Source organism: Chrysemys picta, chromosome 10 (genome assembly GCF_011386835.1).
Source record: "Chrysemys picta bellii isolate R12L10 chromosome 10, ASM1138683v2, whole genome shotgun sequence".
NCBI lineage: Eukaryota > Metazoa > Chordata > Testudines > Emydidae > Chrysemys > Chrysemys picta.
Genome location: NC_088800.1, coordinates 16,430,893 through 16,451,110, shown reverse-complemented (window position 1 = coordinate 16,451,110; position 20,218 = coordinate 16,430,893). Strand labels below are relative to the sequence as shown.

General features: G+C 44.3%; 2 protein-coding genes across 5 annotated transcripts in view; both read right to left on the bottom strand.

The window, feature by feature from the left end:
• The window catches only part of CEMIP (cell migration inducing hyaluronidase 1), a 147,868-nt gene that overhangs the window by 110,455 nt on the left and 17,195 nt on the right, over window positions 1-20,218 (bottom strand). The window lies entirely within an intron of this gene.
• The window catches only part of LOC101938579 (inactive cell surface hyaluronidase CEMIP2-like), a 67,191-nt gene that overhangs the window by 30,374 nt on the left and 16,599 nt on the right, over window positions 1-20,218 (bottom strand). Inside the window, exons 14-15 of the mRNA XM_024107531.3 lie at window positions 18,289-18,466; window positions 10,176-10,391 (exon numbers count right to left, since the gene is read on the bottom strand). Coding sequence (XP_023963299.2) covers window positions 10,176-10,391; window positions 18,289-18,466 — 394 coding nt within the window. The remainder of the gene's footprint in view (window positions 1-10,175; window positions 10,392-18,288; window positions 18,467-20,218) is intronic.

The window sequence follows — 20,218 nt, the reverse complement described above, 5'->3', positions numbered from 1 at the left end:
AGGTCTTTGGAAGACTTTCATTGACTTCAATGGACTTTGGATCAGACCCATAATCTGTTGTGGAACCCACATCTCTATTCCACTCTGAAGCATTTGGGGGCTGGAACATACAACTAGGGTCCTCGTAAACTTTCCCACATTCCAAATAGTGTGTTACGTGATCCACAGCACTATTCTTCTGCATTGAGCCTAACAGATGCACCCCTCCCTCACAGGGATCAGCATGTGGATTGGCTCAGCACATTCCTACTCTAGCTTCACGTGAAGGCCAATTTTTGTTGAAAAGCTATTTTAGCCTTTAGGTCAGAGGTGGGCAAACTACGGCCCATGGGCCACATCCGGCCCGCGGGACGGTCCTGCCCGGCCCCTGAGCTCCTGGCCAGGGAGGCTAGTCCCCAGCCCCTTCCCCCCTGTCCCCTCCCCCGCTGCCGCACAGGGAGCACTCTGGCCCACCGCTCCGGTCGGGCTGCATGGCTTGCACCTGTCCACCTCCCAAGCTTTCCAATAAGCCAGTCCTGCTGCTTTGAGCGGCATGGTAAGGGGGCGGGGATCGGTGGGGTTGGATAAGGGGTGGGGTCCCCAGGGGGTGGTTAAGGGACAGGGAGCAGGGGGCGGTTGGATGGGGTGGAGGTTCGGGTGGGGGTGGTCAGGGGATGGGGAACAGGGGGGTTGGATAGGTATGGGAGTCCGGGGGGCCTGTCAGGGGATAGGGAGTGGATAGGGGGCAGGGGCCAGGGTGTTTGGGGAGGTACAGCCTTCCCTACCCGGCCCTCCATACCGTTTCACAACCTCGATGTGGCCCTCGGGCCAAAAAGTTTGCCCACCCCTGCTTTAGGTGGAACTCCTAATGTACAGCAGCCTTCCCACATCAGGAATACCAAGGCAGTAGCTGGATAGATGTATATTCAGATCTGCTAATGTAATGTTAGCACTTTAAAACATTGTGTAGTGCAGCCACACTCCCTGGAAGATTTAAAATAAATTGGGAGCAGCTTAGGACACATACAATCTTGCTTCACTATCTCATATACCGGTCAAAAGGAAAGCGCAGCCATCTTCAGCTGACTAGCCCTTTAATTTTTTAAATAAAAAAAGCATCCATGAATTAGCTTGTTTCTACAAGAAAATTCGTTTACTAGTACCTTTTCTAAAGCAAAGATTTCACACCTTGAAGAAGAGCAAAATGGAGGCAGTCCTCTGTCAACAGCTTTTACTACCACTGGGGAGACTGTGAGAGGAGCAACAAAGACTAGCATACGGAGCACTGGACTGGGAGTCAGGAGACCTGGATTCTAATCAAAGCTCTGCCATTAACCACCTGTGAGACTCTAGGCACTTCACCTTTATGTGCTTCTTCTTTTCCCCTCTGATCTGTTGTCTGCTTTGTCTATTTAGGCCATAAGCTCTTCAAGGAAGGCAGGGACGGTCTCTTACTAGGAGTATGTCCAAGATCAAGCACATTAGGGTCCTTATCTTATCTCTAGGTCCTAACATCATAATAATTCAACAGAGAACATACTGTGTGTCATGCCCATGAGCAACTCCTTTTAAATACACTATGTGCAGAACCACAGCCAAGAAGCTGGGTGTGGCCTGCACCTCACTTTTCTGTCAGGCATAACATACAGCTCAAAATGTTGCAACCAGTTGCTGCTTCCTTCTTGGAATCTAACTTCTTGGTGACAAAAATTTGATTTGATAAGAGAAAGTGGTGGGGAGTCCAGCACAGGGGTTATGTAACCTCTGGTCTGCTTTGTGGCAGGATATTTTTGGAAGCGTTTCAGCTTGAGATTTCATGCCTGGGTGTCTATAGGTGTCTATAAGCTGAGGATACTCAGTGCCCCTGAAAATAAGGCCACATTTGATTAAGTGTATAACTAGAGGGTTTGCAGCCTCACTGTAGGCACCTAAGTTTGAAAAATTTGGCCTAAAGTCACAAGAGATCATTCAAAAAATTGATCCATAATTTTTAGACATTTGGCCAAATCCTGCTCTCACTTACATTGACTTGGATAGGATCGCTCCAGAGTAATTACGTCTCTGGTCCTGGCAGTACATGAAGTCCCATTGGGGGTGGAGCACCTTTTAGGATCAGACCAAATATTAGAATTAACTTGTTCTCCTTCCTCCTGCTCCCTCCCACTGTTGAAACCATAAATCATAATTTAGTAAAACAATTTCCCAAGTGAAGCACATTTGCTCACTCCTCAATGGCTCAAGGAAAAATGAAATGTCTTTTAAGTTCAAATGAAAAACTTCTTTTAATTTATGAAACCAAAGAAAATCCATTAACCCTTTACATACAAGCCCCAGATCAGGAGGTTAAAACAGTGCATTGATCACAGTCACTGCCGTCAGGTTGAAATTCTGTATTACCCACACCACAGGAGGTCAGATTAAATGATCATAATGGGCCCTTCTAGCCTTAGTGTCTTTGAATTTATGTGTTATTCTTGAACTGAATGGTGTTTTTCTGAGTACGGAATGTTGGAATCATGTCTGACACTGCACAATAATACTCTGTCCACATGAAAGTCAGTAGTATTCATCATGTCATTCTAACCTTTGTATTCCATGGTCTTACCGCCCCCCCCCCCCCCCAAATACATGTCTCAGGATAGGCAGAAAATCCTTACATTCTAGGATGGAAAAGAAAAGCATCCTAAATACTTTAACTGCTGAAAAGAAGTGGTCAAGGGTTGTGAACCACTGCACCTACTGTTAATAGGTTCAAGAAAGGATAGAAGAGTTTACCATATGCTTCCAAAATATGTTCTTTATCATCTCGTGTCAGATAAGTTATCTGGCAGTAAAATTTTCTTAATGTCTTGGGACAAAGTTACAGGCTTAACTAAAAGTATAATAATTACAGTTGCTTTATAAACACTGTATCATTGTCAATGAATAAAAATGCAAGCCTTGTGGTTAGCTACAAATATTTGTAAACTTACTTCATTTCCCATTCCAGCCAACACATGCAGGATTTCCAGAATTGTAATCAAGTATCTTTTTAGCTACACAGTACAGAGTTTATAGATGCTGGATACTTTGAAACTTGCCTGTTCATTTTTATTATTAAAATATCAAATGCTGAAAGTCCTGATCCAGCAATGAACTCCATGCAGACAGGTCCTTGCACTCATGTGCAGCCCCAGTGAAGCCAACAGGTGTAGGGGACAGCCCGTGGGGAGTTTATTGCAGCACTGGAGCTCAAGTATCAGACTCACAGTCAAGTCCTCTTGTTATCCACAGAACTGAATAAGCAACCTCACTGCAAGTTTCCCCATGCCACCCTGTCTGTGGACTTCACCCCTGACCTGGAGGGATAGATCACACCTAGGGAAAAGAGGGGAGCTAAGGCTATGTCTACACGAGCCCTTTTGTTGGTCAAGGGTGTGAACCCCCCTCCACCACTGACATAAGTTTCACCAACAAAAGTGCCAGTGTGGACAGTGCTATGTCAGCGGGAGAGGCAGGGCCGGCTCTAACTTTTTTGCCACCCCAAGAAAAAAAAAAAGTGCCGCCCTGCCGTAACACCCCCCACCACCACCCCGAGTGCCACGCCGCCAAAACACCCCCACAGCACCGTGCCACTGAAACCCCCCCAGCACCGCACCACGCTGCCAAAACACAAACAACCCAGCCCCCCAGCCAAAACAACAACAAAAACCTCGAGCGCCGCCCCGCCGAACCAAAAAAAAAAAAAAAAAAAAACCAAACAAACAAACCCCGAGCGCTGTGCCACCGAAACACCCTCCCCCCCCCCACCGAGCGCCACGCCATGCCGCCGAAACACATACAACCCACCCCCCCGAGCGCTGCCCGGATGAAACCAAAACAACAAAAACCTGAGTGTCCCACGCCACCCCAAGATTGGCTGCCCCTTACAAGGTGCCACCCCAAGCATGTGCTTGGTCAGCTGATGCCTGGAGCCGGCCCTGGGGAGAGGTTCTCCTGCCAACACAGCTACTGCCATTGGTGCGGGTGGTTTAATTATACGGACGGGAGGGCTCTCTCCTGCCAGCATAGAGTGGCTAGATGGAAGACCTTACAGTGGTACAGCTGTGCTACTCTAAGGTCTGTAATGTAAACATAATCTAAGTCTCTGCCTATTCAATCCCTGACTTTGCGGAGTCTGCCATCCAGGATGCTGATTAGCACTAGTTCTAGCAGTGATTTCATGATTTGGAAACCTGTTCTCTGTGGATTGAACTTAGTCCATTTTATATAGCCCCAAAATAGCCAACAACAACAACAACTTTTGGTTACTACTGAACTGGCTGAGGTCAAAACGTCTACACAGCAACCAGACACCCACTGCTGGCGCTCAGGCTGTGGGGCTGTTTCATTGCTGTGTAGGCTTCTGGGCTCAAGTTGGAGCTCAAGCTCTGGAACTCGGCTGCACCTTGAAGGGTCCTAGAGCCCAGGTTCCAGCCTGAGCCCGGAAGCCTACACAGCAATGAAACAGCCCCACAGCCTGAGCTCTGCGAGGCAGAGTCGGCTGACATGGGCCAGCCCTGGGTTCTTCTTTGCAGTGTAGACTTACCTGTAGACTGCATATCACTACCCTAAGCAGCCCAGTCTCCTGAAAACTTGACACAAACACCGATATCTACCTACTCTTCTTATAGTGTCATGACAGAGTCCCTTTCCTTTTCTTCAGTCCTTTACTCCATGACATCTTTACTCTCATCACTTGAAACTGAAAAAAAAAAAAAACAATCTCCATATATTTCTGGAGAAAGAACTTTGGTATATGTGAACTAATCATCTCTCTCCAAGGAGGAAGAAGAGACATAGCAAGAGAACTTTGTTCTAGAATAATAGAAACCAGGCTTCCCTTCGCTCCAGTATATATGTTTACATACATACATAAATAAATAAAATAAAAAATCCAACAGGAGGAAGAGAAGTGGGTAAAATATTCTAAAATGTGAAGCGTGATGAGAGCCTGATCTAGCACAAGGAGAAGAGACAGCTATTTGGGAAGAAGAATCCTAAAGGGAATCTTATACTGGCTCATTTAGCTGTGATTAACACAGCAATGCAGAAGGACTTAGGCCCATTTCAGTTTACATTGAGAGATTACTTAGTAGATTGTGAAGTTATTGAGAAGTAACTCACATGTTATTTATTATCCACCTAGATAAAGAGTGCGAAGATAAGCAACATACAAGGTATATACACAATAAATTCTTTGATTTCTGGACTGAGGCGATATCTGTTTCACGTCTAATGATCTAATTCAGCCATTGTTTTTATTCCTGCTATAGTGCTGACTGATGGGTTTGGGCATCAGACCTCAATCCGAAGTTCAAAACTAAGCGCAAAACCTTGGGTAAGATCTACGGTGCAGTGTTTCCTTCAGTAATCCTTTAGAGCGTGTACATGAGCCTGGAAAGCTGGTGTGTAACTTCAAAAAGAAGGGCTATTTCCCATGACAAGAATTTTAGTCTATGGAGTTATTCAGCTTGCAATGGCCAACTATACTGAAGACCTCAATATTCCTTTGGAAGATCTCTTTTTAGTTCCATAAAACATGCTAGGAGAGATTCTGATACCCATTACAGCAGCATGAATCCAGAGCAGCTTTGCTGAAGTCAGCAGAGTTATTCTGCATTTACACTAGTGTGTAAGTGAGATCAGAATGTGATCCTCTAATTGCACCTGAAGCAGGGGCGGCTCCAGGCACCAGCGCAGCAAGCGTGTGCCTGGGGCGGCAAGCCACGGGGGGCGGCCTGCCGGTCGCTGTGAGGGCGGCAGTCAGGCAGCCTTTGGCGGTATGCCTGCGGGAGGTCCGCTGGTCCCGCGGTTTCGGCAGCAATTCAGCGGTGGGTACGCCGAAGCCGCGGGACCGGCAGATCACATGCAGAAATGCCACCGAATCCGCGGGACCGCAGACCGCCTGCAGGCATGCCGCCGAAGGCTGCCTGACTGCCGTGCTTGGGGCAGCAAAAAAAACATAGTCGCCCCGTCCTGAAGACACAACTAGCTTAGAAAGCTTGTTAACGTTTCATTTTCTAAGGACTCAACCCTGTGAGGGTTTAAGCCTCCTCAAATCCCAATGATTCAAATCAAGCCCTAACGGATACTATAGCCTTCTCTATCTCCTCAAAAAGCAACCTTTCCTAGCATGGTTTAGAAAAATTCGGAGAGGAACTACCTGCAATATTTCTTGGGTGTTTTATAGTGTATGCATTCAGGAATGATGATGGAAATATCAAAGGCATAACTGGCTAACTAGGCTTTGAATAGGTCAGCAGATGCCAGTGGAAAATATATATAACTAAATCAGAGAGCAACAAAGAGTCCTGTGGCACCTTATAGACTAACAGAAGTATTGGAGACGCATGCCATGCGTCTGATGAAGTGGGTATTCACCCACGAAAGCTTATGCTCCAATACATCTGTTAGTCTATAAGGTGCCACAGGACTCTTAGTGACAAAAGTGACAAACACGGCTACCCCTCTGATACTAAATCAGAGAGGATGCAAATATCCACTCTAGAAGTGTGTTTGACAAAATAAAAGCATTAAGAGAGATGGAACAACTTCCTGTCTCTGTCAGATTAATACCTCAACAGAATGAAGAAAAATGGACCAAGTGGGGGTGAATTGGTTAAAAATAAATAATTGCTCTAAATTTTTAGAATAGCAGGACATCTATTGTAGTGTAACCCATAAATTATACTGCCTCAACGCTGCTGCATTCCCCTATCTTTTAGTGCTTACATCAGAAAATAGCTTGTTCCGCCAATTAGTAGTCTAAAAAACAAAAAAGTGTTTTCCAGCTTCTTCTGATTAACGCCTCAGGTGCTACTTGGAAGGCATGTGAGACGAGAATAAAAACCTGGATTAAACTACTCAGCTGAAGTCAACGTGGCACTGGGCAGGCACAACGTGTAACAATTTTAAAGCGCCCAAGTCACTCTTGGGCCAACAGAATTTGAGTGTGTCCTAGAGACTCTGTAGGAAACTCAGAGTTGCCAATGCTCATGATTTTATTGAGTCTTGTTATGTTTGGTATTTTTCTTAAAGCCCCAGCTCATGGAATCATATTATAGGAAAAGCTCAGTTTTCATTAAAAACAGAAAGGAAGTTTCCAGCACAGTAAAGCATGAAAACATTGAATCCTAAAGGCTCAAAAAACTTAGAAAGCAAATAAAAGACCCCAGAATTTTTTTAATCTCATGATTTTTAAGATAGACGCGTGATTTTTGAGCATGTGAAGTTGGCAATATTGGAAATGAAAGTGCTGGTGCTCCTCAGGGACCCCTGCTGGCAGCCCCCTTCAGGCAGCAATCTGAAAACAGGAGAGGTAAGGGGTTGTGATGCTGGCTGCTTATAGGTGGGAGTAAGGGAATATAGGAACAAAGACAGCTTTGGAATTCACACAGTGATGCCTCAGGTAGGCTAGAGAAAAGCAACATGAGGTGAGAGAATCAGACCAGAGAACTCCCAGGAAAGAAAAGCTTCCAGTTTGTCCTCAAAACTCTGCTGAGTTAGAAATACTTCAGGAGGAATGGACTTTTCTATAGTATTTCCACTTTGGGTGCTCATCAAAACCAAGTGGGGAAAAGCCAAAGCCGTGAACTGAACTATCAAAACTTTCTAAAAAAAAAAATATATTTGGCTTAAGTTCCAAATGAAGGGTTTGGTTCATATTTTATATGACCTAGCTTGCCCATCCCTAATCTAAATACCTTCGTCTCAGTTCAGCTGTGTAAAGAGCAACATCTCCCATTGACTGAAATGGCACGTTCACCTGCTTATGCCAGGGATGAATAGAATGTCTTGTCTTTTAGAGCTACGTGGGAGGGGAAAGAAAAGCACATTTTGTAATGGAGTTTCTAAGATTAAAGTAAACCAAAGGCTTCCTCATCTTTCTCCATGATTGGGTTCATTCTTTTATGCTTTTGAACTGAGATATGTAGTGCCAGATTTAGCACACACACACACACACACACACACACACACACCATCAGACCCAGCAACTCTGGTGTTGCAGTAAAGTATTCAAATGACTATTCTGCAAATTAAATCAGCTCCTATTCTGTAGAACCAATGATTTTCACTGCTTTTATTGCAGATTCATATCGATTTCCCCACCTAAGGGCTCATAAAGTGAAGTTTTTAGTATGTACTTCATTCACCCAGCTGGATGCTGATTGGGTGAAAGGAGCTGGTAAGGGACAGATCCCAGGGAAGTGAATGTTTATTCTTGCCTGAACTCAGCCAAGGAAAGTTTCTATGGTGGAAAAACCGCCTCACACTGTAGAGTGCCATAATGGGAAGAGTATAAATAGAAATAAAAATATAGATTCCGACTTGTTTATCATTCTGAATTTAACCCTTGAGTCACCAGAGATGGTGATGCCTCTCTCTCTTACACACACACACACACACACACACACACACACACACACACACACACACCAATAAATCTGATTTATGGGGTTGCTACATAGGAGCCCAATCCTATTTCCACTACAGTCAGCAACAAAAACCCTCATTGGACTTCAATTGGGCAAGATCAGGCTTATACTTTGAAATAGCTAGCTGTGTACTCCACTGACAAAACAAACCTGATTAATCAGTGCTGTATGGGGGCACCTCTAACACTGCACAGTCTTGAATAACTTAGGCAGGATTTTGTTCTGTGCTATACTATACTTTAGCTGTCTTCGTGATGACTAATGAATGCATGAGGAGACGTGCATGTGCAGTATGCCCCATCAGAGATACAAGAATCTTCTTAAAGAAACATGTGCCCTCACAGTACATACTGTGGACTTTAAGACCATATTCTCACCTTCCCACCCCCCAAATATACCCTCCTGTCTTATATCCATCAGTTTATCTGGGGGGAGGGGAACACTTGGGGAGGCAGTCTTGATCACATTTTTTGATAATTAAAAATGAAGATGTTCTGTCTGGAGAACAGGTCACTTTAATGAATGGCTCAAGTATTTTCAATGTAATTCTTCTTGTGTATGGCATGTCTCTTTTGCACTGTGCCACTGCAGAAATGAAGTGCCCATCTCCCCGAAAGTAAAGAAAGAATATCAAAGATCAGAGAGGAGACTATTACAGCTCCTTTCAAGAGCCACATCTCCTCTCATGGGCTCAGATACCAGCTTTATAAACACAACCCACACCTTGCCAGGTACATCTGCTGCCTCGTGGTTCAATTTCTCGTGATTGTAGAGCATCTAATAGTAGCCATGTAAATAATAAATATAACAACACTCAGGGTGATTAATGTGTTTTTAGTCAAAAGGGCCCTAAGAATGCAAGAAACTAGTGATTTCCCCTCATAATCCATACATTTGTATTCATTGAAGTGGCAATTGTACTCTCTCATTTTCTCTTTAGGACTAATATGATTAATACTACTACTCAGCACAAAGACAGGCCTTCTTGTTTTCAGGGCTCTTTACAAATACTTCCAAACTGAGCATCATAATCCTCCTGTTATATAAGCAAATAAGTAGTACTCTGTCTCTGTTTATAGATAGGGAAATTGAAGACAAGGGCCTAATTCTGGAGCATCATTCACAAGGAGAAAGGGCTCCAGGATTGGGCCCCAAGTGATTAAGTCAAGGCCTCTTAGACAACTCGTAGCCATCCTGGCTTCCAGTCCAACCTAACTAGTTTGTTAGATTATTAATGCCACGCTTTCCCTTAATACCCTAGCTGGGTGTCACAGGACATGCCATGGTGTATCTACTCAGTATCAGGGCCCAGGCAAGATTTTCCACTAACTAACTATAAAGCAGGTTATATACTTGGCTTTGCTTGATGGCTGTAAAAATAGCCTCTAGAGGTGGGGGAGCGGCATGGAGAGACGGATAGAGAGTCTGCTTTCTTTTTCCCCAGACATTAAACAAAGCCCTGATCTACATTACAGAATTACTACTGTATAACTAACAGTGTGAATGAGCCACAACCCTGAGCGACCTAAGAGCTGGTAGACAGCGCTATGTTGGCAGGAGAGCTACCGCCTCTCTCTACCTAAACCAGCTCCACGGTACTAATGCTTGCATCAAGACGGATTTGAAATATTGCACTGGGGACGGTAAAATGCTTCATTGTCAGTAGTGCTCCGATTCAGCCCATTAATAAAAACACCCACTCCCAACCTTTCCAGATCCATTACAGTCTTCCAGTGTTACCTGTGCATATTTCCCACTGCATATCATTCCATTCCACCGTGGGACAGTCAGACATCCTGGATGACGAAGCAGGTAGTTGTCTGCTCTCCCTATGAAGGTGTCTGGATATCCCGTCACTGAACCATCCAGGTCATGGAAAATAGAAACTTTGTCACCATCATTATCATTGTCTCCAAACCACTGGCCTGATCTGCCAAAAAACACCTTGAGTCCAACCTATAAAAGAGAGAGAGCCAAAAGAGAAGTTACTGGTGTAGCCATAACTGATTACTGGGGATAGATGTGACATACGTGAATATAGCTCCGTCAGGAACACTTGTGACCTAGAAAATCCTATGGGTTCAAAGCACCACACCAAGACTTAAGCTATTGATGCATCCTGGATTTAGAAACAATTTTGATGGTATAAAGTTTATTTACTGGGATTTTTGTCTTCCCTTGTTTCTTAATGAGGAGGGATGTTTTCATGAAAACAGGATCTTTGGTTCTTAGAAGTTCATCTGCTTCTGCTGCTTACTCCTTGAAGTAATAAACAGAAGAATGTGACTTTAAGGGATTAGGCAGCATTGGAAGCATATGAAATGATTAAGGAACAAACATCCTTTACATGGAAGTGTCAGAAAAATAAATTTTTATAAATGTTCCCACTTAGTCTCATAAAACTGTGTGAAACAGCAGCTTTTTTCAGAATTCCCGTTAGTAGATATTCCAACGTATGATTTGGACACTATTCTTTTTGGAAAGCAAACAAAACGAAATAGAAGCTAAAACCTCAATTTCTCTCCCTATGCAAAACCTCAGTTTTTGGGATGGCTAAACTTCAAACCAAAAAGCATAAGCCTGTTATAAAAATACAACAAAGTAGGGAACCTGCACATGTTAAGCAAAAAGGTGTTGACTATTTTGGTGTCTGTAGAGAAAGCAAATGAATGGGTCACAAGGCAACAGTGAAGATAAGTGTTTTAGGGCAGGTACTCTTTGCTAAATCCCTGAGTAATAATGTGTGCTACACAGGACAATAGTGGCTTGATCATGCAGACCCAAGGAAGAAATCTTACTTCCATTAGGCCCGTTGACTTTAATGGGACTACTCACATGAGTAAGAAATAATTACTCATGGGAGCAAGGGTTTGCAGGTAAGGCAGCAAATCTACTAAGGTCTTTGAAAGCTCAATTTTATAATGCCCATTGGGTAAGAGTTTACCAGTATTCTTACTCACATGAGAAGTCCTATTGTTTAAATGGGACTACCTCACGAGGGTAACAACTACTTGCATGAGTAAAGGTTGCAGGAATGGGCCCTTAAATTATGTTTTAGTTAGTATAGGCTTTTTCTATTACTTTAAAATCAAATCAGATCTTATAATCACTTTTCCTTCCTTCTCTAACCTAACTCCTAGCCTCTTACTGAATCAGTCCTTAAAAAAAAAAAAAAAAAACCACCAACCAAAACATACTGAATTGTAATGTTTGTTTTTGAGCAGTTTCAACTCTTTTCTTATTTCCCTGCTGGAAACCTCTGCCAAAGGAGCTATTTGGTAAAGAAGAAGGATCCCAATGGATACATTTTTTTGTAATATCTAAAAGAGGAAATATTAGTAAAATGTAAACGTTATCCTGCAGTTCAAAGCTCTACTATAAATACCTTGCACCAGTGCATTTCTGGGTTTGAATATGGACACTCCAACGACAAGAGAACAGAGACCTCAAAACAAAGTACAGTGTGTACAGCTTCCATTTAATTAGCACACTAAGTTTTTCCAGACACAACACAGAAAGTTTTATTGTTTAAATCCTAATCTTTCTCCTACATTCTCCCGTAAACTTTGAGAATGAGAAATAAAATGGCTATTCTAAAAATTCAAGTTAAAGATTACACGAAAATGGACAAAAGAATCACTGCTAAACTTGTAAACTGGGAAATGGTCTGTATTCATTTATGACCCATCCCTAGGAAATACCTTCTTTTGTACTGTAGACACAGAAGGAATCAGCTTCCAGATATAAAATTTTGTGAACAGGGATAAAAAGCACAAGACTGATTTATCTATATCTGTCATATCATGAATCTTATGGACTTTAGTGGGAGTTCTGTCTAAGTGAAGACTATAGAAGTTGGACATCATTTTGAAGATCTTCACATACATATTTACTATTTAGAGTGATAAATTATATGGAATACATGGTGGGTGATAGGTATAAAGATCTCTTTACTCAGGTTTGGAGTATTAGAATAGCAACTATAGGGAGATGGATTAGTAGATGGAGGATGCAGTCACAGATATGTGACAAATTTAATCATCAAATGCCTCTCCCATTTAATCACATGGATATCATCTCCACATATATATATATATATATATATACACACACACACACACACACACACACACACACACACACACACACCCTTATGGAAAAGTCCTATAGGCTTCAATAGAAAATTGTAACTTTTCTATACATTTTTGTTAAATTAATCAATGGAATTGAATAAGGAATTGCATCTTTTCAACAAAATTCTATGGGATGGTGCAAAACACGTATAGAAAGAATATGCCGGTCTACTACTACTATCATCATCATGTCGTCATAATTAATATTTTTACAGAAATGGGTGCCCAGGGAAATTTGTTAGCCATTGTGAACCTACCCCTGTTTTACAGTCACAACTCCCGAATCATTATTGTGCCTTTCTCATTTTGAAGCAGAGATTGAGGTCCTGATCCTGCAAGCTGATCAGTGCAGGCAGATCCTGATACCTATGCAGAGCCCCCCTGAATTTACTGTAGCTTTAGAGAGCAACGATCCACCTGCATGGAGCAGCTTGCAGGACTGGGACCCAAATCAGGTAAGAAGGAACAATCTCTCTCGTATTATAGAAAAATATGGCCGACAACATAAGACATCTGTTTCTCTGGGGTCTGACCCCAAGCCCATTGACTTCGGTGGAGTTGAGGGCTCAGTTCTGCTTCATTAGGGGTCAACATAAAGATGCCTTTTTACTTCAATGGGAACAAGATTGGCCCCTTAGGCTCACAGCCCTTTTCTTTTGCTCCCCCTGCCTCCCATCTTCAGGGTAGAAATGGTTTGTGATAAAGTGCAGCACATTTATCTTCCTGGTTTTTGTCTGGGGCTTTTTTTTTTTGGATCCACCCTATCGGAATTGCAATTTTTGAAGTGCATGAAAACTTCAGTTTTGCCTGGCACTCAGGAAACACCATGGTAAGACTGAGTCTAAATATAAAGGCAACTGCTTACATTACAAAGTGTTCCCCTCCTAGTCACACAGCTACACGAATCCTGCCAGCGTAAACGCCCTTTCAGCAATTGTGTGCTAGAATGGGGAGTCATTAGGCTGGATCCAGGCCGCTCCTCCCCCCAAATATGGCTCCTCTGCGCGCTTCCAGCAATGCAAAAGGCCATAAAGCTGTCCTGAACAGGGAGCTGGGGATTCCCCTGGCACGGGCAAATCCATAGATGGTAAAGAGCTGCCACAGCCTGCTGCCAAAGGGCAGAGCTCCATCTCCAGACTCCAGCTATTCCTGGTAGCTGGAAAAACCACCACAGGAGCCATTAACAGTCAAAGTTAGAACAACACTGGAATGCGTTACCTAGGGAGGTGGTGGAGTCTCCTTCCTTGGAGGTTTTTAAGACCCGGCTTGACAAAGCCCTGGCTGGGATGATTTAGCTGGGAATTGGTCCTGCTTTGAGCAGGGGGTTGGACTAGATGACCTCTTGAGGTCCCTTCCAACTCTGATATTCTATTATTATACTCAGGGGACTGAACCAGTTCTGGGCTACTGGACGATCATTTGAGCTCAAATGATGACATACCACCACCTTTCTCCCCCAAGAGCTGGCAGAGCCTGCCATAAAGGGGCACAGCTCAGACAGACCCAAATGTAAGGGGACTGTTGCCCCCTTACTAACACTCAGTGGGGGTGTTTTGGTTGGCTAGCTCCCAGCACTAAAAGGGGAAGGGTCGATGGCAAATCAGGAGCCTGAGACTGACTGTCCCCAGGAACAATGGGGAGAGGCCAATGCTCCAGATCAGCCTGATTGACAGGGCGGGCAGGCTAATCAGAGAGTCAGGAGGCCGGGGGGGTCCCGTCCTCCGTGTGAACTGGAATGGCCTGAGTCAGACAGAGTGGGGCCGAGCTAAGGAGAGAGCAGGGGCCCAAGCTGAGCTGCTGGGAGCAGAGCTGCAGCCCCAAAGCCAGAGCACAGCCCAGAGAGAGCAGAGCTGCCCTGGGAGCAGAGCTGCAGCAACCAGAGCCAGAGGGGCCAGACAAGCAGCCAGGGAGCAGGTCAGAGCTGGGAGCAGAGTCACAGAAGCAGCCTGCAGAGCAGAGCTGTGCTGGGGGCAGAGCTGCAGCAACCAGAGCCAGAGGGGCCAGAGAAGCAGCCCAGGGAGCTGAAGGCAGAGCAGCAGCAGCAGCCGTGCTGAGGCCGAGTGGAGCTGGAGCCGAGGCTGGAGCAGTCCGGAGCTGGGGCTGGGGCAGTCCGGAGCCGTGTGCAGTCCGAGTGTGGTGAGCAGCTGGGGAGAGTGAGGGGGACCCTGGGCAGTGGGCCCAGCACAGGGAGACGCCTCAGCCAAGAGGCCTTGCAGGCCAAACTTGCAGGGGGATCATAACCCCGACCGGGCGGGGGCGACGCTGGGAAGAAGGGTCCTGCCACCTAGAGCCTGAGAGCGTGTGGCCACCACCGGAGCAAGTGTCCAACCCACAGCGTCCCTGCAGCACAGACAGGGCCTGAGAAGCAGGCCTGGGACCTACAAGGAACAGACTGAACTGCCCTGACGTTCCAGAGACACTGTTTGTAATGTTCCCTGCCACAGAGCGGGGTGATGTGTTTTCCTCTAACCTTTCCCATTTTTCCTTATTCTTTTTTAAAATTAATTGTTAATTAAACAACTTGTATTTGCTTTAAATTGTATGGAATAATCAGTCGGTCAGGGAGGTGCCCAGTGCAGAGAGAATACCCCGGAGTGGGGACACCCTAGCCCCTGTCCTAGGTGACCACAGCAGGGTTGGGGGTCGAGCCCCCCAGGAATCCTGGGCCCAGCCTTGTTGGGGTTATGAGGACTCAGCCAGACAGGAGAGTGGAAGGGGAGCCCTCAAGGGCAGGGAGGCCTCTGGGTAAAGGAAGTGGGAGCGGGGACTCAGATCCTTTCGCTAGTCCACTTCACCGGGGTAGTGCAGAAGCCAGGAAAGTTCCCCACAATAGCGGGACCATTCCCCCGCTTACACAAAGACTGGGGCTGACATTTTTATTATTCATTACTTTTTCACATTTAGGAATAGTACAATGGAAAGTTTTCCTAGGAAACTATGCACGAACTCTGAATGACCTAAAGAGGATATTTCCTCCTACCTGTCTAGATTCTAGCTCTGGGACATGGAGGGTCTACCCTGCAGCTGGGAGCAAACCGCCCAGCTCAGTAGTCACTCGCACTAGTGGGCCTCAAGCTAGTGTGCTAAAGACAGCAGCATGGATGTTCCAACTCAGGTTGGAGCTCAGCCCCCAAGCTTGAGCGGCCAGGTTGAAACAGCCACATGGATATTTTTAGTGCACTAGTTCAAGTCTGTCTACTTGGGCAGGGAGGCTTGGTCCCAGCTGCAGTATAGATGTATCCACACAGACCCATGGCACTACATGGCCATCTGAATCTTGTGTAGGCAGAGGACCAATGACTGCTTTGAAGATAGCCTTTTAATAGCACTTTATAAGCATTGTTATTCATTTTATTACCTGTAAAGGCACAGATTTTCCTTTCCTCATATGCAAGCTTTGTGTCTGTCAACAGAAATGTGAAGAATACTTTTGTAGAGTGCAATGTTTAGTTTTTCTGTTTCACTTAACAATTTGCTTTTATATTGTAATTAAGCAAGACCTGACTAGTTTTATTATTTAGTTATCTAATCAATGAGCTGATTAGCTTGAACAATTAATGTGATTATGCACCCAGCACGACTAATAGCTTTAGTATCACTATGCAACTTGCAATAAGGTTTACTCTTTCTGAAGTGACAGTAAAAATAAGCCATCCTTTAGGGAACTTTTCAAAATTAATAAAAAGAAGCCTATAGATGGAAATTAACAAACAGCTTAGGGGTTTTATGTTAATTATATGTTATCCAATAAAGCAAATTTGCCACAGAGCAATATGCAAGAGGACCTTACAGTTTTATTTCAGGATCAGCAGCTCTGGATTCCATCCGGATAAAGCAGAATCAAAGTGAAAGGTGTTTTTATTAACTGCTGTGGCAGAGGTGGTTAACTGCCTTTTTTTTTTTTTAAACAGTTGGCAAAATATTAGAATAGTAAAGAGACATTTGTTGGGAAATGGACAAACAGGAAGTAATTACTTGGATAATGTAACTCATGTTTTATAATAAACTCAGCATGTGTTATTTAAGCATGTTTGTCTTTAATTCAGATTGCAGCAGCATTTAATAACTCCTCTGAAAGGTTCTGCCTCGCAGACCTCAGATCTTAAAGGTGTTGCTGTAATAAACTGTCTCCCAGACCTGAAAAGGTGCAGTGACATTAAACAGGCTCAGACCTCAAAAAGTGCTACAACTTTACACATCTGCATTTTCAATTTTTTTCCACAGGTAACGATCCACTAACGGGCCTAAAAACATATGCATTTGGAGTTAAAAACCCCATCTGACAGCCCTTACTCAGTTTATACTCCCACTAGCCTCAGATCCACTGCAAGATCAGACCTGTGCATTTTATGTTTCCCTCTAAGCACATTCCTCATTCCATGCTGAATGTTGCATCTTCATTGTGGCTAGTTCCCCTGAGGGATGCAAAGAATGTACAACTAAATTATCCCTTACCCTTGTTCTGACTTCAGGTGTGACATACATGGGTAATACAGGGGTCTGATTTATTTAAATGCACAAGGATGAAGTGCACTATATTTTCACAACAGTACCACCGGAGTGACTGTGCTAACACAACCTTTATATAAAATATACTCCTGTTGTGTGGATAAGGTGTGATGGAGGAGAGGCAGAAAAGCTGCCTGCTAAGCCAAAGAAAATGAGGTCTGTCAATATTAGAGCTGTGGAAAACTTCCCTACAAACAAACCCAAACCTTGAGCTAAGGTTATAGAGGTTCATGAACCACAGTGGGCCTGGGCCTTGTTTTGGACAGGCCCGGGATAGGTTACAATCCCCAAAAGAAGCCACCTGGAGGTCAGTAATTTTTCATGGTTTCAGCCCAACCCAGGCAACTTGTAGTGATTTTGTGAGAGTTTGGTTTTGAGTTTTACCGGCTCAAATGAACCAAAAAACTCAAAAGCCAAACTCAAAGAGATGTGAATGCCACATGAATCCTAGAGAAAGGCTAGCACACCTAAAGCATTTTACAACTCCGGTCAGCACGCAAATATGGGACCTGATTCGGCAGTCCTTACTCTGGCTCAATCCCCATTGTGATCCATAGAACTTTCAGTGAAGACCCCAGGATCAGGCCCAAGGTCTCTCTAGGTATCTAAGGGTATGGCTACACTACCCACTGGATCAGCAGGCAGCGATCGATCCAGCGGGGGTCGATTTATCACGTCTAGTCTAGATGCAATGAATCGATCCCCGAGAGCTCTCCCGTCAACTCCTGTATTCCACCACCGTGAGAGGCGCAGGCGGAGTCGACGGGAGAGTGGCAGCAGTCGACTCACCACAGTGAAGACACTGCAGTGAGTAGGTCTAAGTATGTTGACTTCAGCTACCTTATTCACATAGCTGAAGTTGCGTAACTTAGATTGATCTCCCCCACCCCAGTGTAGACCAAGCCTTAGAATTGTACTACAACTTTCTGGCACTCATGTTTGTTGAAGTTTGATTTGTGTAGCTCCCAATAACTGGGCCAGATCTTCAACTAGAGTAAATCAGCATACCCCATTGAGGTAAATAGCGCTATGGATGACTTACATCAGCTGAGATCTGGGCCTCTATGTTAAGACCTTGTACTATTGCAGATTTTGCATCTCTGCTCACCCAGAAGTAAGATGTCTCTTGAGTAGACCTCTCAGCACCGTTAAAGACTTTTGCAAGTCAGACAAGCTCAACCAAAACCCATACTCCTATTTTTCTCACTTACACTTCTCTCCATCCTGATCTGGGACACGTTGTTCTGAGGGCTTATCTGCCAGGAATTCTTCATGAAGAAACCAATGGCACTTGAGTATCGGTCCACAGTGGGAGTAAACTTTCTGAAAGTGCATTTCAGCAGCCTAACAGGCCCATCATAAATCTGGAATCCACGGATAGGGAACGTCCTAGGGAAATTTCAAAATGAACAGAATTCCATTTTAGACATGTGGGCAGGATCAGTGCTTTCCTCCAAAAAGCACAGAAAGACACTACATTTGTATCTAGCAGTTATACCGTCTTCACATTCCCTAAATCAGGATCATGCTGCTCCAGCCCATGAGGTGCTGAACAACCTCATCACCTTGTAAGAGGCACCCAGCTCTCCCCAGCTATGGCTCAGAAGAGGAGCAGTGGTTAAGTGAGTGATCTCAGAAATAAAATCCCAGTCCAGAGCAGGATCTTGCCTCACCCCATTTTATGGCCCCTTGCGGCCAGTCAGCTGGGGCAAAACACCTTAAACAGCGTCCTGGGGAGTCCCTGGAGGTCAGAGAAATCCCAGGGACTGTAGGGCTAGTGTAGTGGCTCCTTTGCTACTTCTCCAGCCCAGCCCAGTCATAGGCATAACTGGGGGACTGTAACATCAGTCTAATCCCCTGCTGCTCTAATGGCCTCTTGTAAGCAGCCACCAGCTGGTTCAAGTTAGAACAACTTGGATTTTCCTCTCCCCACAAGCTGCTTCAGGAATCACATGGTCATCCCCAAGGATAACAAGGAGTCTGGTGGCACCTTAAAGACTAACAGATTTATTTGGGCATAAGCTTTCGTGGGTAAAAACCTCACTTCAGACACATAGAGTGAAAGTTACAGATGCCCATAAGGATATGGCCCATAACATTTTATAGTTGTAAGATTACATTTTCAGGGCTGGCCTGTGGACTATGGCCATGTTGCACAGGATATCAAAAATCTAGGAGATGCCATTGGAGTCTCAGGTGAGTATTGATCCCCCTTTCTTGTTTACAGTATTGAATTCGGTGTTACCCAGGTACTGTGTGACTAATGAATGGCCTACGGTACCTTCATAAAAGATAATGAAGGGGGCCAGTGGAGACATGTTTACAATTAATTTGTTCAGAAATTTAGGTAAAGCTGGATTGCTCAAGCATCAGAAACAGAAAGCACGCGTGTACCCTCTTATCAATTACAGATTCCACAGCTGCATTCAGTGTTGTATTATATATAGCGAGATGCAAGAGAGAGATTTTCTCTCTTTGAATTTGATTGCAAGTGTCTATCCCAGGCTCTAGGTGCTTTAACCAACTAAATTAAAATATAAAAAAATAGCACCCCAGCATATAGTGCAATGAGAAAAATCAGACGTACATGTGGCAGCCATGTGGGAAAATCTAGTCCTTGATCCAGAGCTCACTGAAACCAATGGGCTTTGGGTCAGGCCTTTACAATGCCACTGCCTGTTCTCTAGCTATTCAGCAGATGAGACTGATTTTAGATTTAGAATTGTATTCTGTTGAAAGAGGAGACCGTGTGTCAGGTAGCAATATTCCTTCTTTCCAGGTTTGCAGTTCCTACCAATAAACACAGGTTATTAAAAGGTGAACGCTGAAATGCAATGGAGCATTCCAAATGGTTGCCTGATAATAATAGTGGCTCTAATTGTTCTGTAGAGATTCAATTTCATAGCCAGGAATCTCCTATGGTTATACAGGTCTAAGGGCTACTTGCATGCCAGGCAAGTTATAACTAACCAGCAAATACTCAGTCTATTCTTATTTGTTGCTTTTTTAAAATATTCCTTAATAGATGTTTGTCATGAATGACAATTGTTTTGGGGTTTCTATTTGCTCAAGGCGTGGGTAATTGTAGAAATATGGGCGTGTGCACTGACTGTTGAAGAGGGGGGCTGTATTCCTGTAAAG